This window comes from Anarhichas minor, unplaced genomic scaffold, assembly GCF_050575085.1.
Source record: "Anarhichas minor isolate MPS153535 unplaced genomic scaffold, ASM5057508v1 ptg000027l, whole genome shotgun sequence".
Classification (NCBI taxonomy): Eukaryota; Metazoa; Chordata; class Actinopteri; order Perciformes; family Anarhichadidae; genus Anarhichas; species Anarhichas minor.
In genome coordinates, this window is record NW_027466473.1 from 5,066,447 (window position 1) to 5,092,487 (window position 26,041).

Consider the following 26,041-nt stretch of genomic DNA (forward strand, 5'->3'; position numbering starts at 1 on the left):
CTTTTTGAGCACCCCCCCTGCCTCAAAATCATTTTAAGAGAGTTGTCTCTCCAATGTGTCCTTCAAGGGCCTGCCAGCATCAGACCAATGAAAAACCTCACTGCCATCGCTGGGCGGGACATGTACATCCACTGCCGCGTCATTGGCTACCCATACTACTCCATCAAGTGGTACAAGGACTCCAATTTGCTGCCATACAACCACCGCCAGCGGGCCTTCGAGAACAACGGCACCCTGAAGCTGTTTGACGTGCAGAAGGATGTGGATGAAGGCGAATACACATGCAACGTGCTGGTGCAGCCACAGCTCTCCACACACCAGAGCGTCTATGTTACTGTGAAAGGTATGAACCTCAGTCTGATCTGTCTTCAGCTACAGTTCATGACTCAACACTGGATATTAAGCCGGGACTTTATTTTAAGAAAAATAGCACAAGATTTAGGCGCCGTAGCTGTGTGTAATCATGGGTACTCCATCAGGATTATTATCAACCTGAAGTGTCAAGTAAGCAGCTTAGGCCATTTATTTGAGATGTAAATACGGAATCATACGGCAGTACGTTCATGTTTACTCCATCATTAATCTCTTGGATGCTAAGACGGAATCTCTTCATCAGTCTGCACACTGACCCTGTGTCTTTCCATCTGGCGTACATGCAGCTCATCGCATTTAAAAGATACATTAAAGCATCACCTTAGTATCTAAACATTTCCTTGTCGCAGACAACACAGATATGCAAAGGGATATTTGTATACCACGACCTGTAATGAAAACACACTCACATCACTGATAGCGAAGCACCATCTCCATCATCCTGGCCAGTTTATCTGGGGCTCATCTGAATATGCAGCAGCGCTGAGCTGAGCCTGGACGATGATAACCTCAGATGGCTTTCTTTCTTCAATGATTTCTTCAATGCATGATTTGAAATGTCGGGATGGGCAACACCCCCCCCCCCCCCCCACCCTCTCTCTCTGGTGGGTCTTGACGTGCTAACAAGTGTGCGAGGGAGAGGGGGAGGGGGGGGGGGCACACAGCGTAGACAAAGCTATACCTCCATTCTGCCTCGGCTAATTTGCCTCTCGGCTGCTTAGCATTCCAGCGCTGCCGAGAGGGAATCCCCAGGAGCCTATTATGCCTATTTTGTTGTGAATTAAATAAGCGCTGAAGTGCAGCTTATTCCAATGTTATTTTAAATCATTAATTTTCCAAAGCATCTGGTTCTCACGATGGCTACGGTGTCCCCAGAGAGCGAGAGAGAATGTTACATGCATGTTGTTTGAGTGAGAATTCAGCCGTTTGTGGAGGTAATAAAAAAAATGTTCTCGTTCCTGCTAAATCACAGCATGGTGTTTGAATATTGGGAACTAACTCGGTAATAAAGAGAGAATTGTGACTAATGAGTTGCTATGACAGTGCTTTATTAGGTAGTTTAGCCATGCCGTGTACATATTTAGACATCGTCTTTTTTTATGTACGTATGACATAAGTAGCAAAGTGCTTAACAATGGCACTATACCATACAAGAAAGAAATCATTGAAGATGCAGTGACCACATCGGTCACGTTTTTAAAAACTAAAAGATCAATAGAAACAAAATACACAAGAAATTCTGTTGTTAAACCTAAATTGTAGGTATGTAACCGACAGGCCTGAGGTCAAACTCCTGCGACGCAATTGAATTTGAATGTCTCATCCCCAGTTCCACCTACCATCCACCCATTTGAGTTCCCTCGGTTTTCCATCGGCCAGCGAGTCTTCATCCCCTGCGTGGTCATGTCCGGCGACCAACCTGTCTTCATCACCTGGCAGAAGGACGGTCGGCCCATCCCGGTCAGCCTGGGTGTCACCATCGACAACATAGACTTTACCAGCTCCCTGCGTGTCTCCAACCTCACGCTGATGCACAACGGCAACTACACCTGCGTCGCGCGCAACCAGGCCGCCGCCGTGGAGCACCAGAGCCAGCTCATCGTCCGAGGTGAGTAAGGGGAAGGCGGGTAAGAGAAGCGGGTTGGTTACGAGATACAAACAAGGAGCCTTGTGTCTTTTACTCTTAAAAGTTTTCTGCTGGCGACAGAAAACATAGTGCTGGGTGTCAGTATCAGATCCAAATGACCAGTTTTTCACCCAACTATTATCTGTAAGGTTTATATTGGTCCTTGATCTTTCTCCCCGAATTCAATGAAAAACACTCTTAAGACTGAGGATTGGTTAGTGAAAGACCTCGAGAGATTTCTTTCAAAGTGAGCTGTTATTGATCAGTAGACATATATTGCATGTTGGGATGAATAAGTATAATGTAATGTCTACTTGTCTTGCAGTTCCTCCCAAATTTGTGGTGCAACCGAAGGACCAGGACGGCATCTATGGGAAGGCAGTGATACTGAACTGCTCAGCTGAAGGCTATCCTGTTCCTACCATCCAGTGGGAGTACTCTAAAGGTACAGCAGAACACACGCTTTAATATACGCATTACTATACAAGTGCCTTTTCGCTACACACTCACACATATATTACATGTAGTAACACACAGCTGTCCCTTCCAGGTTCGTTGAAAGTGTTGGACGTGTTTTCAAAGACTTTTAACTGGATAACTTGCCTGTCTTCTCTTTTAACAATCACGCTGAGTTGTATGTTAAGACTTTTTTTCTGTCCTACGGCAAGCGTATTCTCTGTGGTAGATGATCTTTTTTTGAAAGCCAACTCAACAAATATAATGTCCACAGCCTTGAGGTTGAACGCATAACAACACCCACCTCAAGTCCACACAAGCACTGTGAGCTAAGAAGCAAGAGCTTTTCCATTCCCCGGGAGAGAGATGATGTAAATAGTAAACTAACATGATCCCATCCTGGCTGGACACAACAACAGTGACTCTTGAAAACAAAAAGGATCTTTATGACATTGCTTACTTACTATGATTCATGACCGAGGCTCATTCGCTGTTACTGTAAGGCAAAGCTTATCTAAAGCTAAACTTGATGACTTTGGTGAACCTTTTGGCTTTCCCTCTAGCGCCACCATCAGGCTCACATTTTTGGTTTTGAATGAAGTATCTCAACTAGCACTGTTGGAAGAACTGACATGACGTTTGATACACACATTCAGTAATCCTGAATTGTAATAACTTTGGTGATCCTCTGACGTTTCATGTAGCACCATCATCAGGTCAATACTTTGGTTTATGACCAAATACTTGCTAAACTATTAAAAATCTCACCAGCCTCAAATGTTTGAATGCTAAAAATGCTCAACGAAGATGGTGACCAACATTATACCTGCTAAACATCAGCATGTAAGCATTCTGCTTTGTGCATGTCAGCTTGCTCACAATAGCATTTGGTTCTAAGCAGCACTGTGTCTTAACTACAGCCTCACAAAGCCACAGGCGTGGATGTAGACATCCATTACCCCCTCATCTCATCCACAGACCCCTATATCTCCACTAATGAATACATTGTAATAATATACGGTGCTACAATACAGTTTACAAGGTTGTCAGCAATTAAAAAATGTTGTTATTTGGTGAATATCTACAGTAGCTTTAACCATAAACAACTATGGATATACAAAGCAACTGTGTTTTATCAGTGAGGTACAGTGAGTACACATGCTGAGGATGATACTAAAGAAGTTCACTTGGTGAAACACGAGGATATTTATGATGATGTGAAATTTTAGCAGTGCAGAATGAATATGGGGGAAACACTGATAAGTATTTTACTATTTGTAAAATTAGATTCCAGTGGTGACCGCGTAGGATGGTTTCGGACTACATTTTTCCATAACTCCAGAGCATTATGAAGTCCAAAGGACAAAATTGATTGAAAAAAAGATAGATTTAAATGAAATATTCTGCTTCAGTCCATATATGTTGTTGTTTAGAGTTGTATTCATGAAAGAAAGTTTATTTCAAAAAGACAAACTCATTTAATCCGATTAATCACTTTATGAATCCTTTATATTAAGAATTTTGTCCGAGGTTTTTACATTTTTTGGGGGGTAATGATATCATAAAATATGACAGAAAAGCTTCATTCAAAAACCTTAATAGAATTCGGTACAATTATAATAAATAGTATTAGAATATCAGAGGTATGTCAACATGATATGGCCTTATTCAATTGTTGCTCTTCAATAACTCCTCACAATGTATTTTTCCCCATGCTAATTTAGCTGTTTTGGGTGTGTTAGCATATCTGATAGTCTAAATTGATCCACCATTATTTTTATAGCAGAAATGTTGTTGTAGGGTTTGAATGTATTTCAGTGATTGTGTTTGGGCTAGCTCTAAATCCTTAGACATGTCTGAGATAAAGGGGTACAATAGTAACTAGTTTTCCTGTATTTAGGACTAATCCTCACACTAACACTAACACTCACTCTGTCCCCTCTGACAGGCGCCGGGGTCCCTCAGTTCAAACCCATCGCCCTCAACTCAGGCTTTCGGATCGAGGTGCGGGTCAACGGCTCTCTGTTCATCAAGCATGTGCTGGAAGAAGACAGTGGCTTCTACCTGTGTAGAGTCAGCAATGACGTTGGAGCTGATGTCAGCAAGTCCATGTATCTCAATGTCAAAAGTAAGTCTCATGGGAAAACACCACCTAAAACCTAAGAATGTAAAAGTTGCATCTAAGAATGCTGCAGGCGGTGAGGCCTGCATTATCTTTGTATGTAGTGTATTCTTAAAGCTAGCTTTCCACCAATACGTTTCTCTTTTTCCATGCTCTGGCTGTTTATGCTCAATGCTGCCGGTGACATTAAAGTAAAAAGTAAACACTAAAGCACAAAGGTTAAGTGAGTTGAACTGGAGTCGGCTTTGTCCGCGACAGTCAGGCCACCAGCAAGATGCCGTCATGGTGCCCGCTCTGTGCTTTCTGCCTGAATGAATCCCACGAAAGCAACGCGCATAGCCAGCGCCAGCGCATCTCTCGGAGAAAGTACAGCATTTACCCGCTGTGTGGCCAAGGAGTTAGCTCCCCTCCATTAAGCCTTGAATTCTGCATGGAGGCAGGAGCTGCCATGTGGAAAAGCGGGCTGAGGGATGGAGGGAAAAAAGGGCTAGAGGAGGAATGGGTTATCCATGTACATCTCGTTCCCTACGTCTCCTCTTTTCTTTAGTTCCTTTAAAAATGCTTACAGTATGTATATTTATTTTGTGCCTGAGCAATGTTGTATTTGTCATGTTCTTATTATCACCCACATTATCAAAGGATTTGAGCTAACACCCATCACGCTCACACATACATACAGCACAGCTATGGATTTACTCTTTTCAAGTTTTAACCAATAACAGATCATGACCAGGAACAACAAATTACTTTTAAGGTAATATTATTGAGCTCTGTACTGTACAATCACAATCATGAAACATGAATCATGTGCTTTCTTTTGAAGAGTAGCTTTTAAAGTCATGCAATTCTCAGACATTTAAATGTTTGCTTACTTCAAAGTGTTTTTGTCATAAGATAAGTCAGCATGAATACTGCCCTCCTCAGGTTGAAAGAGCACTTAATAAACCATGGGAGTCTAATACATAATTCTCCATATGTTCCCAAAGAGAGAGACACTAAAAGCATAGATTTGACAGTCTACATACTTCTTCTGTGACGAACGACTGTGTCGCAAGTATTTCTGAGTCTGAGCTTGTGCACGTGATTGTGGATTTGCATGTGCAAGTGTGATCTCGAGCCAGTCCGCCGTGGCTCGGCGCTCATTTTGATCAGTCGCTGCTAGATGAGGCTTAGGCCCCCGTGGCTCTTATCAAGCCAGAGCAGAGTTCTGCTCCCCTGCTGAGTGTCTCAGTGTCTGCCAGCCTCAGCCAAAATAGGCTACCACTCCTCCATGACCCCTCCTGTCTGACTATCATGCTCCCTCACAGACAAACACATGCACAGAGACTCTCAGTACAGTCTCTTCAGCCAATCAAGTGGGATTTACAATAAAATATCTTTGAAGGTTCCCAGTGTAGGATGCTACCGGTGATTAGTCCTCCATAGTCTGGTCTGATGTTTTTGTAAATCCTTTGCTTTAATGGAAGAAAGAGGTTTTTACTCTTTAAGTCCTTGGATTTCCAGCTGATTAGCAAGCTACTCAATTGTATTTCTTCCTTTCACTTCCATTAAAAACATAATATAGCTGATTGTAGATTGTTTTTTGAAAGGAAAAGGTAATGCTGGAGACTACCCTGCACCAGTTCCAAAGCATTTGGTGATGAAATATGACCTTGAGTTTATTAAATGCGGATTAATGGCAGGCAGTGATGGGTGAGGCTAAGCAGAGTATTTGATTTGGTCATTACAGCTTTAAATGTTTACAGCCCAGGTTATTCTTTTCTCCTTTTGTCTTCATGTTATGTTCTTCTGTCCTTTATTTGGAAAGGTGTTCCTCGGAAAACAATCAGAAGGTTGAGAACACCTGGTATAGACTACTGCAGGCGAACAGTCACATGTAGTATTTCATGGTTGATAGAACCACAGAACAGGTGGAGAGGCACTTCATGGCAAAAAACCTGCTCAGAATAATTAGCATGAATTGGTTTATAGAGCACGCTGCAGCCAGCAAAGTCAAAATCTTGTGGTGACATTTTAATTTCTTTGTTTATTCTTCAGTGTGAGGATTCACTGCTTTCCTGTGTTTTATGTCATTGTAATCTGATTACCCTTTGGTCAGACAAAACAAGCCACACATTACATGTTTACTTAATTGGGGCATACAGTATTTGGCAAACGTTTTTCACAGTCTGACTAGTTAGTTTTGGAACTAGTTTCACTGTTGTGGCAGACTTCTACATTAACCAGATCCCTGTGTGATATATGATCCTGGAAAAACAAATACACTGCAAGTTTTTTTGTTGTTGTTTTTTGTTATGCACGCATTATTGATCTTTGTCTTTTTATGTGTTAGGGGCTTTGTGTTTGTGCGTGTCAGCAGTCCCTAAGCTGCGTGCTCTGCTCCTGAAGTGTCAGGCTGTTGTTGTGATAGTTGTGCTGTCCTGATTTGTGTCTCTTTGCTCTCTGTGGTAACCCGAATCTCCCCGGGTGCCAGAGGAGCCACACCTCATCCTACCTCGTGTGTGTGTGTGTGTGTGTGTGTGTGCGTGTGTGTGTGCGTGTGTGTGTGTGTGTGTGTGTGTGTGTGTGTGTGTGTGTGTGTGCGTGTGTGTGTGTGTGTGTGTGTGTGTGTCTGGGAGTAGGTGTAGTGCGTGCGCAGACAACGAGCTCAGGATCCCTTAAAGCCTCTCCATGTACTTAACAGGCACAGCGCTGAGCCTGTGCGGTCCACTAGTACATCCGAGGCCGTAATGCTCGGTAATGTTGGACACTGATGTTCTGTACACTCTGTGCTGGTTTTTCCGTTGTTTATCCAGGCCAGCCTACACCACTTGAGCAGCAGCAGCTACTTAAGAGGCTTAGGAGCCAATTAGGGAGGCACACGAGCTGACGCACGCTGAAGTCCTCACGTGATGGATAGTATGATCTTCGCTGTGTATTATTGGCTGTCCAAGTGTGGCTTGATGTATCAGTAAACAAACAGTGGGGGGAAAAAAATCAATAGATTCAATCAGGAGCTCTGAGATGTCTGGTATAGACGCATGCATGGAGAAGCAGCTGTTAGGTCATATGTGTGACACAGGTGAGCAGGCGAGCCCGTACGCACACACAGACAAAGCACCGCACGCGTCGATGCAAGAGACGTAATGTAAAGGCACAGATACAGTGCGGCCCATTACAAAAGAGTAATGGACCGCACGGCTAATGCAGCGCTTTAGATAGATCCCTCTCCGCCAGGCTATTGTGGCAGACTCCCTGGGAAATGAATTGCTGCTATTGTGATGTCCTAGCTTGGCACTTTCATTGTTATGAGCGTCTGTGCATAGGCTAATGCTTCGTCATAATACAACATGCATCATTCCGCCAGTAGAAATTGCTTGCACTCACCGCACCAGGATTAAGTTGCACGTCTGCCTGTATGCGCAGATGCACTTGTGTTCATATTATATTCCCTACGCTTCTTTATAGGAGTTGTAATCAGTTTTCTTTTTACTGTCGTGACACTGGTTGCAGGTGGAGGCTTAAACAAATGATTTTTTTGGTGCAATTTCCAGTCCAGCAGCCCCACCGCCAAAACAGACGCACTTCAGTCAATTCATTACCAATCCACAACGGATACTATCAGAGTCAGTCAACAGCCACTCAATGTTTATCAGGGCCAATTAAGACCAATCAAGCCTATTAGACATCATAATGTTGGCAGACACAGGTGATGAGGGCAGAGCATCTAATGAGGCTTCACTGAAGAGAAGGGTTAAAGGGCCTTGTGGTCGCCGAGCGGCCTCCGGAGCGCGACGTCCTTCAGACGAGCATAAGGAAGTCCCCTCTTCTTGTGATCTCCGTTTCTTTCATCCTATTTACTCATCTGCATCCAAGCCCCCCTCCCTCCCTCCCTCCCACCTCTCCACAGAAGCCCGTCCAGTCTGCGAGCATACATTAGTTCATGCTCCACGTCCAAGCCAATTGTGCAGCTAAGAGAATTATTTCAGTACATTGCAGGCGGCCAGTGAACCAGTCATCTTTGTGCTATCGCCACAGAGCTGCTCCCCCCCACCCCCACCCCCTACCCCACCCGCATCCCATCCACACCGTCTCCTCCCCAGCCCACTTACAGTGGGCCTCCAGGGCAGGGAGCTATACGCATCTCAGCTCGTCGTCTCTCGTCCGGCCCCTCGTGGCCCCATCGAGCCGGGGTGCCCTGCGGCTAACACTGGCCAGCCAGGCAGTCAGTGACACAGTGTGGGATGAAATGTAGGCTTGCATCCCAGCGCTCTCAACGTGGGCGATGCTGTCATGACTCCGGCTCATCAGGAGAGAAGATGGCACACCAGAGGTTTTTTTTTTGTTTTAATTAAATATTTTCAGCACTTAAAGAATGTTAGAAAAATAATCATTTATAGGGTTCAACTTTGACAATCAGATACAGATGATCAAGAAAATAGTGCGCTCCTAGAGAAATTCATACTTCATCAAGAGAAAAAACCCAACTCATACAGTTTAGTGCATTACTAACATCAGACACCTCATAATCTCATCTGTAGACCGAGTGGACTTCCAAAATGGAGCTTGATGAAGTCCTTTCCTTTTGGTCTTTAATAACTATCAAGCTGCCTCAAATGATGCTTCTAAAAAAACAATGTAATCCCTTTTCATCCCATCTCATTGAACCTGAGATGGTCTCAGTTCTCTCTTCCTTTGATCACAGATGAATAGCCCCACACTAGTAGTGTAGCCGTTCTGCTATAATTATGTGTTATTATTATTCCCCTGACTCCTCCATTTGACTAATTCTGTTTCCCACATCACTAACACCACCAGTTACAAACACTACAAACATTTTCTTTTTGTATCTTTTTTTTTTTTGGCCCTGCATTGCGACATTCAGGGCGTGATTGTGTAATCATCATCATACTCCTGTGAAAATCAATGGCAGGTCCATGTTCTATTCCTGGCTACTAGAAATGGCCCTTTTTCCGAAGAGTGGAGACTGGGGAGAGAGGGAGAGAGGCAGGAGGAGAGGGAGGAGGGAGGCGAGGTAGAGAGAGGAGAGGAGAGACTGTCCGATGCTGGTTGGCATGGTAACCTGGCCAGGTGAAAGGGAGCCTGGGAGAAGGGAGGGAGGAGGGGTGCTTTTGTCTCACGGGAGTAGCCTATCAGCAGCCAGCCTATCCCCCACAATCCCCTGCAGGCTTAAGCGTATCATCACTGCCCTCTGGGTTGCTGTGGAGGAACAGGGCTCTCCTCACCTCCACATCAAAGACACATTGTGCCGTGCAGTAAACACACACCACTCACTCTGCTTATTATTCTTAGGTTTTCCAAATGCTGTATTACGGATGTTTTCTTTTCTCTTTGCCAACACAAGCTACAGATACAGCACCACATTTTACAGGAATGATCTTAGTACGAAAAATGATCCTGTTTGGAGCAGTGCTTTCCCTGTGTCTGTGGCAGCACTCCATTAGTCTATTACAGCGCTCGCCATTTCTGCTTCATTTGAGCGTGTCAATATGTCTTATGGAGTAGTATTTTCCCAGACGTATGCATACAGCAAGTTATTAATAATACAGTGCGAGACATATAAACAAAGATTTCAATGGTAAGATGAAGGCAGGATGATTTAAAGTGGCTCACAGTGATGAGATTAATGATGAAATCACCCTTTTCTGTCCGGCAGCTCCACCCTGTGTGTTTGCTGCGCGCTTTGCCCCATGTGTTGTGTTCAAGGCTGAATTAGATGTCAGGGGAGCTGATGCCTAATGAGACAGGGGACTCCCTCTTTCCTCCTTCACCTCCTCTCTGCCTCTTTATTTCTTTCCTTTCTCCTTCTCTCGTCACTTCTCCCCGTCGTCCCGTTCCCATAATTCCACTGGATATTAAAGAAATACATCAACACAACAATTACAGGGCCACAAAGTGTGCCTCAGGGCTGGCTCAGCTGGGCTGCTTGCACACACAAACACGCACACACAGACACACACATACACGTTTGTACACACATGCATATACGTAGACACGAGCTAAACACAGTCTAAACACACGGAGACTCTGACGTACAAACTGCATGCGCCTCACCTCTGAGCCCTCTTCATGTTGCATAGACACTCCTGTTGTTTGCATTTGTGCCTCTGCCTTCCTACACATTAATCTCAAATCAAGATGTTGAATGATAAAATAGATTTGGTTCGATGTTTGCGGCACATTAAACTGCAGAGCGGCTCACATATTAACATAAATGTGACTTCAGAAGTCAGAGAAGCACATCAGATGATATACAAATCTGCAAATTGATTTTCTGTATGCTGATGTCAGTAACTGATTCAGAGAAATAAATGAACAGTGGTGATGATCAATGATTCAGATCAACATTAAATTAACATTTTCTTCATTGCTTGAATGAAGGATGGACAGCTCTTTAGAAAGTCGGCTTTGTCAGTATAACAATTTCAAACAATTTTGGTTTTTACATTTTATTTTTCAACTCTAATTTATCAGATTAATTAATTTGTCCCCTCAAAAACATGAAAAAAACCAGTATCGCTGCTGTGTGTTCATCTATAGTCATCACATCTTTTTTCTAGCCATATAGATTTCATATAGCTGCCTGCAATGCTTGTGTCACATTTCAATCAATGAGATCTTTTTTCTCTATTGTCCCTGTCCCAACGAAAGAGCTCTATTCAGGCGTGACTAGCAGCTAGGAAGACCCACCGCTTTGATTGGCTGTGAAATCAAAAGCCAACCCCCCTGAATCCCCCTTAACACACACAAAACCTAAGCTGATTGGTCGACACCAGTTGGTTCAAATCACATTTGTTTTTATTATTTTGAGCAAAGAATACATTAAATATCACACTACCTATTTCTAGATATGTTCCTTTGAAAACGTTTTAATAAGTGCAGTATTTTTTTCAATGTTAGTAACCCGTTCTATTAACGCGTTGTATATGCAATAACAGTATTTGTTGGGATGTGATATAAGAAAAGAGAGGAAACTGTAAAAGCAAGCACAATTGTATGGTAGCTTTCCCCTCCAGAGCCTGGATGCTGTACAGACATCCTCTACACAAGGCGTAGCCGTCTTGATCTTCTCCGTCTTTGCTTTTTGTCACCTAGCACTGTGTCCCACTCTGCGAGAAGTGTCAACAACATCGCCCCGTGCCACCTCTGAGCCGCTCACGCTGCAAAAATGAAAGCAGCCGTGCACTAAAACGATAACGTTTAAATAAAGCCTGAGCTTTTTTTTCCTCCCCGCTCACTTTTCCAAATGTGTCTCACAAAAAATTCATACTTGTCATGCAAAATAAATCAGCGTTCTTTTCCATAGCCGAGCCCCAAATGGCTGCCGAGTGAATAAGAGATGAGGCTTAAATGTTTGCAACCTCTTGCCTGACACTTCCCATCACATCACTGAAGTCACGCTTTGTGTGTTTGTGTTTGTGTGTGTGTGTGTGTGTGTGTGTGTGTGTGTGTATGCGAGAGCTCACACACACATTTGTGTGCTTGCATAAGCTTGAGTGTGTGTGTGTGTACGTGGGTGTGAGTGTGTGTGTGATCATCTGGGAGCATGGGGTTGTTATACACTGTGCTGTGGGTGTAATGAGGCATGTATGTCGTTAGTGTGCGTTTAGTGTGATGTCTTCAGAGTGTTGTTAGAGCATCACTGTACCATTTAGGGCCCTCAGATACAAGATGCACGCCGAGGCAGGCTAGTCTTCAACGCACCTTTAAAGGAAAGCTGTACGTTCAGTGACGGTACATTCACAATGCTGGGAATACTCTATGGGGTTTTTTTCACGCAGCTGCTATAAAACAAAATGTTTACTTTTATGTAACAAAGGACAATAAGTAAGCTTCTTGTTTTTGCATTACAAGACTCAACACCAACTTTTAAAATTGATTGCCAGGTTGGCAACCAGGCACCTTTTGGTTGCCAAAACTGAAAATATGGTCGTCATTTTTAGTAACCTTATATTTTGAGTATGTTCACCTCAAAGATGCCGCTATACTTCGCCTCCCAAGACTTAAACAACAACTTAGATTTTCCTTCAGGTTCATCTGGTTCTTTGTCAGTTTAATCAATTTGCACATTAATGTCCCAATGACACTTTTATTTCACAATGTCACTATTTGTGACTATTATGTTCTTCACCAGTCACTTACCCCTTCACCTTTCAGCCAATCACATTGACTATATATTTATATGAATATTTATTTTGTAATGTCTAATTTATTTATTTAATATGGACCACTTTGGGGATCTGGCATAATCAAAAAATACTTGAACTAGAGAAATGGGTCCTCTGCTAGTGTTTATAACACATGTACCAATGTGATTCATCCAGATAATCTAACGAGATGTCTTCTGCTCTTCCTCTCCACCTTACTTCTCGCACCAGTCCCTGCCATGATCACGTCCTACCCCAACACCACGCTGGCCACGCAGGGTGAAGAGAAGAAGATGAGCTGCACGGCCCACGGTGAGAAACCCATCATGGTACGCTGGGAGAAGGAGGAACGCATCATCAACCCCGAGACCAGCCGTTACGTGGTTTCTGTCAAGGAGGTGGGCGACGAAGTCATCTCCACCCTGCAGGTAGGAGGCTGTGACACTTGGAAGTGTAAAATTCAATTTAGGACTATATATTGTTTTGTTGCTGTTTTTTATATATATATATATATATATATGAAGCCACAGCATGCTCAAAGATTTTATCTCAATTTATTCTGACTTTTCTCTTCTTTTTTCTTATTAAATGCTGAAACTTTTACTATTCATGACTGTGAAATCCTTCTTAAACGTAGTTTGATAGACTCTTTGGTTAAACTGTTCACTACTCGTGTCTACCATGATGTGTTATGATGGGTCACAAATCAAAAGTTGGACAGAAAACATCTCTTGTAAAATAAAGATATCTAAATAAAGATACCTTTACTACGGCATGCTCCTTTTTACACATAATAAATATATATATATATTTATATTATATTATATTATATATTTACTTTTAGAATTTGTAGAATGTGTTTACTGCTCATTTTATTGTTTTTCCTTATTATTTGTTACATGATTAAAAATAAAATATATCAGTCTTAACTGCCAGTGACCAGTGGACACCACCTGCTTAGTATTTTTTTAATTTAAACTCCTCTCATTCATCTGCATCCATCAGATAATGCCCACAGTGAGGGAGGACTCCGGCTTCTTCTCCTGCCACGCCATCAACTCATTTGGTGAAGACAGAGGAATCATACAGCTCACAGTGCAAGGTATGACTTCACCTTCCTCAGCTGAAAAACAGAAAATGCTCTGGCGGAACTTTTCAGCCTACGCAACAATTGCAGACAATGCTGTTTTGCCATTCTGCCTGCCTTTACCTGCCATTTTGAAGTTCCTTACCACTGAAATAACAAGGTGTCGGTCACCGTTGTGCCCTGTAGAGCCCCCGGACCCCCCAGAGGTGGAGATCAGAGAAGTGAAGGACAGAACCATTGCACTGCGTTGGACTATGGGTTTTGATGGCAACAGCCCAATCACAGGCTTCGACATTGAGAGCAAGAACAAATCAGGTACTAGAAAAGACATTTATAAAAACAATTAGACGGTATGATCATACAATGCATTAGGTTCAAATGTGTTTTGGTTGATTATCCCTGCATTCACTTTGTCTCGGTGATGTGACTTAATATCGCCCAGTCTAATGCACTTAGCTCCAACATCTCCCTTGACTTCAGCGACCCCAATAAACCTGGTCCTCTCCCCTCTACAGCCTCCTGGGATACCGCTCAAAAGACCAAAGATGTCTCACCTCAACTCAACCAGGCCACCATCATCGACCTGCACCCCTCCTCCACCTACAACATCCGCATGTTCGCCAAGAACCTAATCGGCAAGAGCGAGGCCAGCAACGAGCTCACTATCACCACGGACGAAGCAGGTGAGAAATAACTGACGTGTGGTATTCTGCAGTATAACGATCACGCACACGTTTCAGACACTCGCTTTTCACTCTTATTTTGAAGGACATAAATCATAAAGAGTTACAGTAATGAGAGTAAGTCTAATTTGGCACTGTGACACAACAAATCAGAGCAACAAAAGCACCTGAGTGAAGGGCAAAAGGAGGGCCAGCTGAGTCAATTCATTACCAGCCTGGTGACATCAGCCCCGTTGGCTCTGTTGCATTATTGAACACACGCTGACCAGACATTAAAAGCAGAAATTTTCAATTAGCGGCCTCAGTAGTAAATGTCACACCACGGTCAATAGACTGAGGCTGGACCCCCATCTGCAAATACACCCCCCCCCCCACCCCCCACCCCTCCCCACCCACAGAGCACTTCTCCTCACCCTCAGCACCCACCTATAAATACAACCATCAGTTTTGGTAAAATAGCCAGACTCTGACTTCTGGACATTTGTTTATTTCAGAACAATGTTGAAATTGTGGAATGTGTACAGTTTTATAATGTGTACATGTTGGCGAATCTGATCTTAGCTCCTGATGGACCACCTCAGGAGGTGCAGCTGGAAGCCCTCTCCTCTCAGAGCATCCGAGTCTCTTGGCGGGTAAGTTAATCAAAACTACGTGTGTTAAAAATATGTGTACATTTCCATGAGGTGTAGCTGTGTCCAGAAAGGTACGATCGGGGGTATTTGTTGCCCTTATCACTCCTTATTCTCAGGTCTGGTGGTTTAGGTGAGGTGACGCCTCGTCTGTAGATCCAAGGGAGACATACTCATTCCACACGTGGCATCAGAATGCGTCTAAATATACAGTTTGCCTCAAATAAAGACTTGTAATCACATTTTACTTCCTCCCGCTCACTCTGTTTGTACGTGAAAAAAAACGTCACTGTTTCTTAAAAGAAAAAAAGTTGACAATTTGTCCTCAACCATGCAGCGAGAGAATAGGATTGTGTTGGTTGCCTTTTGGATTATTACAATTTTTGGGGGGTATATGAAGCTTTCCTTATGTCATCCCATTAACTAAGAGGCATTTTATTGCCAGATGCTGTCAGGGGCTTGAGTGACAAACAAAAGAGGGCGCCTAACCTGGACCTTGAAGGTCTCGGGTAGACAAGGACTCAGGGGAACTCAGGGGGAGATTACAAATTGGTATCTTTTAAAGCATTCCCTCTTTAGTCTCTGTAGTATAAAATGACTAACGTTTGTATGAAAATGACTGAATCATCTCTTTAATTACTTAAAGGGGTATTGAGACCTTTATGCACCCTTTGACATGAAAGTGGTTCCAGATTATAATGCCTTGGGGTGTCTCATTTCTTACGGGAAACTGGCCTTGTCTGGTTTTGTTGACAAGAGAGCTAAGAACAGGGTCTTGTTCCTCTAACAGTCTCTGTGGGTATATCTAGGTGAGTGTGGGGAGTGATCACAAGCTACACCATACCGTATTTGTGCATTAGGTGTGGCTTTATGATACCAGAACGTAATAAAATGCATTCATAAAAGTACTACGCTTTCTTTATTCATGAAAATAGAGACTGTCCTGCTACTTTATTCATCTTTCTCTTCGTCAAATGTTTTAATTTGTCTTCTGATACTTTTGCACTCAAGTAAAGAAAATTATTAAATTAAGCAAGGAACGTTCAACCCCATTGTCTCAAAAAACCTGTGTCATTCCCTCATCAGGCCCCTAAGAGGCACCTCCAGAACGGAGCCATCAAAGGCTACCAGGTGGGCTACAGGGAGTACAGCTCTGGTGGAAACTACCAGTTCAGTGTGATCAGCTTGGAGACCACAGGGGACAATGCAGAGAGCCTGGTGCTGGACAACCTCAAGAAGTTCACCCAGTACGGAGTCGTGGTGCAAGCCAGCAACAGCGCCGGGACCGGGCCCTCCTCCACAGAGGTGGCTGCCACCACGCTCGAAGACGGTAAGACAGGAATACGATATCACACCCAGAGAAGATGTGACATGCAGAATATTCTAAACAAACAAGATAACTTTAAAGTAAAGCAAGTCAGAAACAACATATATATTTGCTAAAAGTGAACACAAGTATTCTAGATTTTAGATGTGTTCAATATATTTGGATTTATTTTCATGATGCCAGCACAACACAGCTGTGAATTCACTGTTCTCAAAGAGACAGGCAGCATGGTTTATTTTGGAAGAGATTAGTGAGGATCTATCACAGCCTAGTGGAGATCAGAGGGAGCTACCACATGTTGTCAGTCCTGAGGTTTCGACTGAGAGTCCACTGTTTTTAACGGTCTGTGTTCTGGTTCTCCTCGCTCAGTGCCCAGTCGTCCTCCAGAGAACGTCCAGGCCACTGCAACGTCTCCGGAGGTCATCTCTCTGTCCTGGCTCACCCCTCCCAAAGACGCTCTCAACGGCAACCTGCTGGGCTTCAGAGTCATCTACTGGGCCAACCTGCCCGATGGAGGTACACATTTACATCTGTTCACTTATTAAAAACATTAACTGTTGTGTAAATTGTCCTTGGGCATCTGCATATATATACTGTATATACAGTGGGTACAGAAAGTATTCAGACCTCTTTAAATTTTTCACTCTTTGTTTCATTGCAGCCATTTGCTAAAATCAAAAAAGTTCATTTTATTTCCCATTAATGTACACTCAGCACCCCATCTTGACAGAAAAAAACAGAAATGTAGAAATTTTTGCAAATTTATTAAAAAAGAAAAACTGACATATCACATGGTCATAAGTATTCAGACCCTTTGCTGTGACACTCATATTTAACTCACATGCTGTCCATTTCTTCTGATCCTCCTTGAGATGGTTCTACTCCTTCATTGGAGTCCAGCTGTGTTTAATTAAACTGATTGGACTTGATTAGGAAAGGCACACACCTGTCTATATAAGACCTTACAGCTCACAATGCATGTCAGAGCAAATGAGAATCATGAGGTCGAAGGAACTGCCCAAGGAGCTCAGAGACAGAATTGTGGCAAGGCACAGATCTGGCCAAGGTTACAAAAGAATTTCTGCAGCACTCAAGGTTCCTAAGAGCACAGTGGCCTCCATAATCCTTAAATGGAAGAAGTTTAGGACGACCAGAACTCTTCCTAGACCTGGCCGTCCAGCCAAACTGAGCAATCGTGGAAGAAGAGCCTTGGTGAGAGAGGTAAAGAAGAACCCAAAGATCACTGTGGCTGAGCTCCAGAGATGCAGTCGGGAGATGGGAGAAAGTTCCACAAAGTCAACTATCACTGCAGCCCTCCACCAGTCGGGGCTTTATGGCAGAGTGGCCCGACGGAAGCCTCTCCTCAGTGCAAGACATATGAAAGCCTGCATAGAGTTTGCCAAAAAACACATGAAGGACTCCCAGACTATGAGAAATAAGATTCTCTGGTCTGATGAGACCAAGATTGAACTTTTTGGCGTTAATTCGATGTGTGGAGAAAACCAGGCACTGCTCATCACCTGCCCAATACAATCCCAACAGTGAAACATGGTGGTGGCAGCATCATGCTATGGGGGTGTTTTTCAGCTGCAGGGACAGGACGACAACAGGACGATGACAGGACGGTTGCAATTGAAGGAAAGATGAATGCGGCCAAGTACAGAGATATCCTGGAAGAAAACCTCTTCCAGAGTGCTCTGGACCTCAGACTGGGCCGAAGGTTCACCTTCCAACAAGACAATGACCCTAAGCACACAGCTAAAATAACAAAGGAGTGGCTTCGGAACAACTCTGTGACGATTCTTGACTGGCCCAGCCAGAGCCCTGACCTAAACCCAATTGAGCATCTCTGGAGAGACCTGAAATGGCTGTCCACCAACGTTCACCATCCAACCTGACGGAACTGGAGAGGATCTGCAAGGAAGAATGGCAGAGGATCCCCAAATCCAGGTGTGAAAAACTTGTTGCATCATTCCCAAGAAGACTCATGGCTGTACTAGCTCAAAAGGGTGCTTCTACTCAATACTGAGCAAAGGGTCTGAATACTTATGACCATGTGATATTTCAGTTTTTCTTTTTAATAAATTTGCAAAAATTTCTACATTTCTGTTTTTTTTCTGTCAAGATGGGGTGCTGAGTGTACATTAATGAGAAATAAAATTAACTTTTTTGATTTTAGCAAAAGGCTGCAATGAAACAAAGAGTGAAAAATTTAAAGGGGTCTGAATACTTTCCGTACCCACTGTATGTTGTCATCAACATATTTAGAATAAAGTAAAGAGCTGCTTTATTGTATTTTTAATAAGGAACTGGAAGTGTTCTTGAAATGCAACAACCAAACAACAACAAACAAGCAATATATTAAATGTTAAAAGAGGAAATGCTACGGCTTCATATGGCGTCAAACCATTGGGGTTCAACACATGCGCAGTAAACTCTGGTCTGCACTTGCGGAGAGGCTCACTCACTGGCACATGATCGTAGAACATGAGGATGATTGATTTGTTTAACTGAGGCGTCAGCAGAGAGGGTGTCATAGTCTCATACCTAATGGGTGAGAATGACAATTCTGCAATTATTGAAAAAAAATATGTAATAAAAGACCATAAACAAATTCTTTCAGTTTGAAAACGTTCTATTGTCTATCTGCAGCCATCCATTCGAGCGTACGCAAAAAGTTCTGTGAGGCCGAGTTCACCTAAAGAGCATCTGAGGAAACACAATCCCTTTATTTCTACTGCCATCTGCAGTAAAACCTCCAACATCGCAACTCCAGTTACACTGCACATGTGCCATATCCCCGAGCCTTCATTCTCGTCTTGTCATAAACAATGCTGGACTTAAAATACTTAAAGAAAAAAAAACTGCTTTGCAAATGTTCTCTGAGAAAGGAAATGCCCGCGACACATTTTTTAGACATACACAATGCATTTTGGTAAATAACACTGAATGTAAACATAACTTTTCTTTGTTTACAAGAAAACTCCATAGGGCCCCTTTAAGAGTCAGCTCTCAGACTGGACCAATCAGAGCAGAGCTCCATTAACACTGTCTGATACTCCTTTACAGGATACACACCACATATGGAGAGGAATAAAATAGAAGAAAAAAACTATTATACAAGAACATATTGATTTAAAATATCTCACGGAAATTCTGTAAAATACAAAAAAAAGAGAGCAACTCAAACTCAAACTGAAACATAAATACATTAGATGTGTTTGTTTGCTGACGGTCCAGTCTTGATGTGAGTCAGTATTTATTTATCTCTGCTAAATCCAAAACTTAAGAGCTAAAAACTGTGAGTGCTGTGTTTATATAAGGAATAAATGAATAAGGACTGCTAATAGTTACCAGGATGTATCTTGTTGTATCTGGGTAACCTCCACGACTGGCTTAAAGTCTGCATGGTCGTGTTGAAGTCAGACAGCATGTCATGCCATTGTCACATGCCGGGTTTGTGTCCGTGGGATTGGTTGTGACAGCACGATTACCTTTGACCTCTGCACTGTCACATCATGTTGGCCTGCCTATAGAGCATGAACGCTCCAGACTTGACAGCCAGGACTAGTTTGCATGGTAACAGTCCGTAGCTCCGTGGGCGAGCGCTGAAAGTTAGATTTCAGTGTTATTATTTATAAATGATTTGGATTATATTGCATGTAAATATGACATATGTAATTACGGCCTCTTTACACTCAATATATATCTTTTGTGGTCAAACTTTTCACTATTCTATGGAAGCCACTCAATTTCAGACAAGAGCTGTTCATCAGTGTGAGAGAAGGTACTGTCATTGACCAGAAGAGGGAGACACAAGCCCTTTCTAACAAACAGTGCTGCAGGTTGTACCAGTTGCACCAGTGCTGCTGGAATTAGCTCCATGTCACACTGGTTGATGTGACTTTTTTAGACAGTAACAGTTCAGGGTTTATGGTAATGTTAATAACGGAATAATTTCCTGTGAATGGACCTGCTACACAGGTGTGCTACTTGCATTCATTAAAATGACGTGAATTTAAAAAACACCATAAAATACTTCATTTTTTTAGTCTCGATTCAATATAATACTAATGAGCTCCACAAAACTCCAACAACAGCCATGACAACAGTTTACAGGTCTGTTTTGTATCGACTTCTGGTTGAAATTTGCGCTGCACACAAATCTTTCTTGTCACTTGAAATAAGATATGTGAAGTTTTATCTAAATGTACATGTTTCACCTGTAATAGTCCTACACTGTCCAGCAGTGGAGCAGTCACCGCCCGTCAACTCTAATTGGACGTGTGACTGTCCGTCACACGTCCGATGAGACACCCAAGTGGAGCAGTGTTCCCTGTTTAAATATGTTTTTCTCCGTTACCAAACAGACACAAACGGGCTTAAAGCTAAGTCTCTGAAGCAGGAAATAAAGATAACAAAGTCAGGTAAAGAAACAACACAGGAGCAATTTAAGTGTTGTTTTCATTTTTGTATCTGGCCAGAATAAGTGGATATCAAGACACTGTAGGCAAACACACAGTCATGCATGAAAGCATTTACTGTGCGATAGGTATTCCAGGCATTTAATTGCTCATTAAAAGCATTAAAAGCAGGGAGAGGAAACATTGTTTAGAAGTGATATGGACAGAGATTGACACAATAATTCAAACCCTAACAGCTGAGGGCAGCAGGTTGCCAGTCAAGGCCGGCCACTGCAGCAGACCTTGGGCGCATGGTTGCTTAAACTTTGTGATTAAATATGGCATTATGTCCAAGGCTGTGCTATGACACCCTTGGGCCTGACATCTGTATTTATGAATGTGATCTGCTGTATAATATAGATGAGTCACATGGCTGGACCAGCTTGTCATATCGCTGGGTTTATTTACAATAAGACACCTGCATTGTTTAAAAAGGCCTTTGACCTGAGGTGTCCTCGCTAAATTTTTACTTTTACTCCCCCCATCTCTCTTCTGTCCTCTGTTTTCTGTCCACCAGAGCTCGGAGAGATCAGGAATGTGACAACCTCTAAGCCCTCTCTGGATCTGGACGGACTGGAGAAGTACACCAACTACAGCATCCAGGTGTTGACCTTCACCAGAGCTGGAGACGGCGTTCGCAGTGAACAGATTTACACCCGCACCAAGGAGGACGGTAGGAAGATTAAGTCACCTCTCGGAATACAATCACAAGGGCAGCAGCCACATTGCACTTGTTAAAGCAAGCTTGTGCTCAGACTTTTGCCGAAGGGTGAGTTAGTCTCGCTGCTGCGGGGCCTCAAGGTATTACAGTATGTCTGATCCTAACATTAAATGGAGAAATGTCAGCTTTGCCAAATTGAGAATATTTTTTAGAAATGAGGCAAGCGAGCGACGGGCCCTTCAATTAATTAATTAATTTTACCTTTATTTATTTATCCACGTAAGTCAATTGAGAACCAGTTCTCATTAACAATGACGACCTGGCCAAAAAGACAGCAACATGCTCACTAAGAGGAGAGCTGTAAGTGTGACTTACACGTATTAAGAAGTTATGTAGAATATCATATTTGGCCATCTGGTTATCTGGTTATCTTGCTTTATAATCAGTGTAAAAAGCACCATAAAAATCCTCCTGAGTAACAATATGAGCTTAATGTGGGAAATATACCAACCAGATCATCTTTTCCTTTTAGTTCCCGGGCCTCCGGCAGGCGTGAAGGCAGCAGCTGCATCAAACTCAGTGGTGTTTGTGTCCTGGCTGCCTCCTCTCAAAGTGAATGGCATCATCAGGAAATACACCGTGTTCTGCTCCAACCCACACCCCACGGTACGAACAGCTGTGAGCAATTTAGCATCTTGAGTCGACTGAATTTCAAATGAACCGATCATTCAGGCCATTGATCATTGAGCCATTTAACTTAACTAGCATAACTGAAAGGCTAAGGCTGGCCTTATTCCTTATTTCTATTGTCGACAAATCCCATGAAAAGACCAAAACCAACCATGTGCTATTCTGTCTGTGGCTCTCAGCTTCGAGCTGTTTGTTCCTAAAGTAAAGTATTTTCCTCAAACAGGTGGACAGTGTAGTTTTTAACACACTTTGGTTCAAAAGCTAAAAACTCAAAGCAGCTATAACTAATATTTCCATCGTGTATTGATTGGCTTTGTAGATTCAAGGATCATTTATTGTCAGAATTATCTCAGAGTCTGCAGTTCCCCTCAGCTCTACTGAGCTTCATAGTGTCTCACAAGTCATTGTTTTGGTATTCTGGCCCCTCCTACCTTCCCAGCACCAAACAGCAGACAGGCTGCGTTAGTGACTCGCCAGTGATCATAGTGGAGCATTTAGCAGCCAAAGTTGCCAAACAAACGCGATATTAATCGGTAACGACATTTTCAGTTGTTGAGACACCAGCTGAAAATCTTGTCTTTGCTGACCCCCAGTGGTTTAACATCTACCTTGCTTCAGTAATGTAGACGCGTATTCAAGGGTGTGTCAGTATAATGTGACATCACATCTGGGTATGGGTACAGGTGCATCACAGCTGGAACCTTCAACCAGAGAGTAATCGGGCTGAAAGGTCTGGTCGGTGTCTGCGGGATCCACAAACAGAACTATATAGCTCATTGATTTGTTGTTAATAGTATTTGGGGTGGAGCTCTATCACACAGAGGAAAAAGATATATCTGGTGTTGGATACACACACACAATAGGATACATTCATTGTTGGTTTTTATTTTTTTATTGGGATTTGTTGAAAATAAGAATAATATATAACATCACCAGACTTATCCTTTAACTTTACTTACTTAGGCCTTTGTATTCCCGGCGGAACATTGGTCCATTGATTAAAAAGGTTCCATCCCTGTCTGTCTTGAGCCATTTTACTCCAGCCGCTGCCATGAAGTCAGCATTTAATGACTTTGTAAAATATGTTTGATCTGCAGCAGCATGTTCTGACCATCCTGAATGTCTTCCCTCGTCCAGGTGAGCAGTGAGTTTGAGGCGGCCCCAGACGTGTTCTTCTACCGCATCCCCAACCTGAGCAGGAACCGTCAGTACAGCATCTGGGTGGTGGCCGTCACCGCTGCAGGCCGTGGAAACGCCAGTGAAATCATTACCGTCAAACCCATGGCCGAGGGTAGGTGGAGCCCATCTTTTGGTGCAGTTTGATAGTCAGCGCTGAATAAAACCAAAACTTTGTTCCACATTTGATCTAAAGGCAGATTGCCTATGTCTGCCTGTTAAAGGCAAATGGTGTCTTCGTCTACATGCCTGATGGGACTATACTATGCAAGATGGGATGCATCATTTTGGGACTTCAGGTTGAAACACAAGTGTGGAGGGAAATCACAGCATTTGGCAGCATAAAGTATAAAGTATACCATGTTAATGCAGTAGGACCAATTAGTAACTTTTTCTGCCATGAGATTTTTCAAGCTTCGTGCAGCAAGTAAGTTCAAATTCATCAGGATCCCTTGTTGGATACTACTCTGCTTCCCCCTTATTCTTAGAAGAAGACAGGGAGGGAGCATCGGCTGAATGTAAATAACACAATTGACCGTTTCAACACTTAACGTGCTTCATGGAAGCCGATAAGCTGATTGCATATGCTGATAGACCCCCGTGGTGTCTGGAGTTCTAGAGCTCCTATCAGGACTTTCACATCCTGTCTGAGGTCTAGGTGATGGATGTCCCCCCCTCCCCTCCGCTCCACTGCTCAGATGTAGAAGGAAAACACCATTAGACCTGTATCCCTAAAGGGCTAAAGGGTTAGAGTGAAGGAAAGGACAACAAATGTGAAGAAAAACCTCTTTCTGAAGTCATTTACAAAACAACAACACGTGTGTTTGTTACTGCGTGTCGTCTGTGGGCTGATGAAACATGTGTGGGTTTCTGCAGCTCCAGCTCGGATCCTGACCTTCAACAGGACTGTAACGACCCCCTGGATGAGGGACATTGTGCTGCCTTGTAAAGCAGTGGGTGATCCATCCCCAACCATTAAGTGGCTGAAGGAGATGTGAGTACACTGGAAGGTGTTGTAATAGATAAATACGGGTGAATACGGTCTCAAACAGTAGTTGAACCCTGTCTCAAAGTGACCGTGCGACACAGGAAACATAACGCTGATTCTAAACGTGTCTGTTTCAGCAATGGAACACCAGCACCTGTTGCGATTGACAGCCGGCGCAGCGTCCATGGCAACGGCAGCCTTGTTATTCGCACAGTGAAAGCAGAGGATTCTGGGAACTACACTTGTGTGGCCAGCAACAGCTTTGGGTCGGACAAGATCGTCCTCAACCTGCAGGTTCAAGGTAAGACATAAAACATGTTCAAAAAAATCTGCATTTCTGTCTCAACCCTTAACAACTAGAGCCCATCAGAGCTTATAACGGCTGCACACAGGGCATGTTTAGATCCTGTGGATTGGTGTTAATGCTTTCAGTAAACGCTCTTTGTGGGACACATTTATTTCTCCTGAATCAGTCATTTGTCTGTTCTGTTTGCTTCAGTTCCACCTGACCAGCCTCGCCTCACAGTGACCAAGACGACCACCACCTCAATAACCCTCTCCTGGATCCCTGGAGACAACGGAGGCAGCTCCATAAGAGGTCAGGCAGACACAACCCTACTTGTCTTTTTAAGTGTTTTTGAATTTTTAGGTTTTAAAGTATTAAACTGCAGCTACCCCTGATCGCCATAGGTGCAGCCAACGGAGATCTTCAAGATTGTAACTTTAACATTTATTTCCCCACGTGTTCTTTTCCAGGCTACATTCTGCAGTACTCGGAGGATAACAGCGAGCAGTGGGGCAACTTCGCCATCAGTCCCAGTGAGCGCTCCTATCGGCTGGAGAACCTCAAGTGTGGCACCTGGTACAAGTTCACACTCACAGCCCAGAATGCAGTGGGGCCGGGACGCATCAGTGAGATCATTGAGGCAAAGACCCATGGGAAAGGTATAAACAAACATATAATAGTAGAGTTGATTCTACAGATTTTGAGACATTACACTATCAAAGTATTTTGTTATTATTTTTATAAGTTATTATTCACATATGTAGTGGAAGCAAACTTCAAAAGTTGACAAAGTTGTGTTTATTTATCATTAACACTTTCCAGAGGCTTTATTTAGTGCCATTTAGATTTGTTTTCTCAGTAACCTTGTAGTCATGTGATAAACACAGCATAGTTTTCCAATTATTTAAAACATATTATATAACGTCCTTCTAAATGAGAAGAAAAACACCTGTTATGAGAATTTATTATGATATGATAAAATAATTTCTTTCCACACATGTTGCTTTTTTCTTTCCCAATTATGTAATTGATTATTAGATGAACCAGGATACTGCAAAATATAATGTAACTTGTTAAAATCACATGGTACATTTTATAAGAACTGAATGATTGGAAATAATAGGCAACTTAGAATGAATAGGCAACTATTTTGATTATCGATTTATTGCTATCTGCACTTTTATTAAAAAGTTAAATAGTGTTCTTAGTCTTCTACAATAATGGATCGTGTATAACATTTTTGGTCTGACAAAGAAAAACTCAGACAATTGTTTTTGGACCAAATGATTAATTGAGTAAATAATTGGGACATTAATTGATAATGAAA

The 26,041-nt window shown here is 42.8% G+C and overlaps 1 protein-coding gene across 1 annotated transcript in view; it reads left to right on the forward strand.

Annotated features, from left to right (window-relative positions):
- dscama (Down syndrome cell adhesion molecule a) overlaps window positions 1-26,041 on the forward strand; it is a 72,211-nt gene that overhangs the window by 41,737 nt on the left and 4,433 nt on the right. The window contains exons 6-23 of the mRNA XM_076101710.1: window positions 68-343; window positions 1,703-1,981; window positions 2,325-2,444; window positions 4,404-4,583; window positions 12,956-13,152; window positions 13,730-13,826; window positions 13,998-14,126; window positions 14,327-14,494; window positions 15,056-15,126; window positions 16,210-16,453; window positions 16,820-16,966; window positions 21,431-21,586; window positions 22,107-22,240; window positions 23,402-23,555; window positions 24,317-24,434; window positions 24,566-24,729; window positions 24,928-25,026; window positions 25,185-25,373. Of these exons, the coding sequence (XP_075957825.1) occupies window positions 68-343; window positions 1,703-1,981; window positions 2,325-2,444; window positions 4,404-4,583; window positions 12,956-13,152; window positions 13,730-13,826; window positions 13,998-14,126; window positions 14,327-14,494; window positions 15,056-15,126; window positions 16,210-16,453; window positions 16,820-16,966; window positions 21,431-21,586; window positions 22,107-22,240; window positions 23,402-23,555; window positions 24,317-24,434; window positions 24,566-24,729; window positions 24,928-25,026; window positions 25,185-25,373 (2,922 nt within the window). The remainder of the gene's footprint in view (window positions 1-67; window positions 344-1,702; window positions 1,982-2,324; window positions 2,445-4,403; window positions 4,584-12,955; window positions 13,153-13,729; window positions 13,827-13,997; window positions 14,127-14,326; window positions 14,495-15,055; window positions 15,127-16,209; window positions 16,454-16,819; window positions 16,967-21,430; window positions 21,587-22,106; window positions 22,241-23,401; window positions 23,556-24,316; window positions 24,435-24,565; window positions 24,730-24,927; window positions 25,027-25,184; window positions 25,374-26,041) is intronic.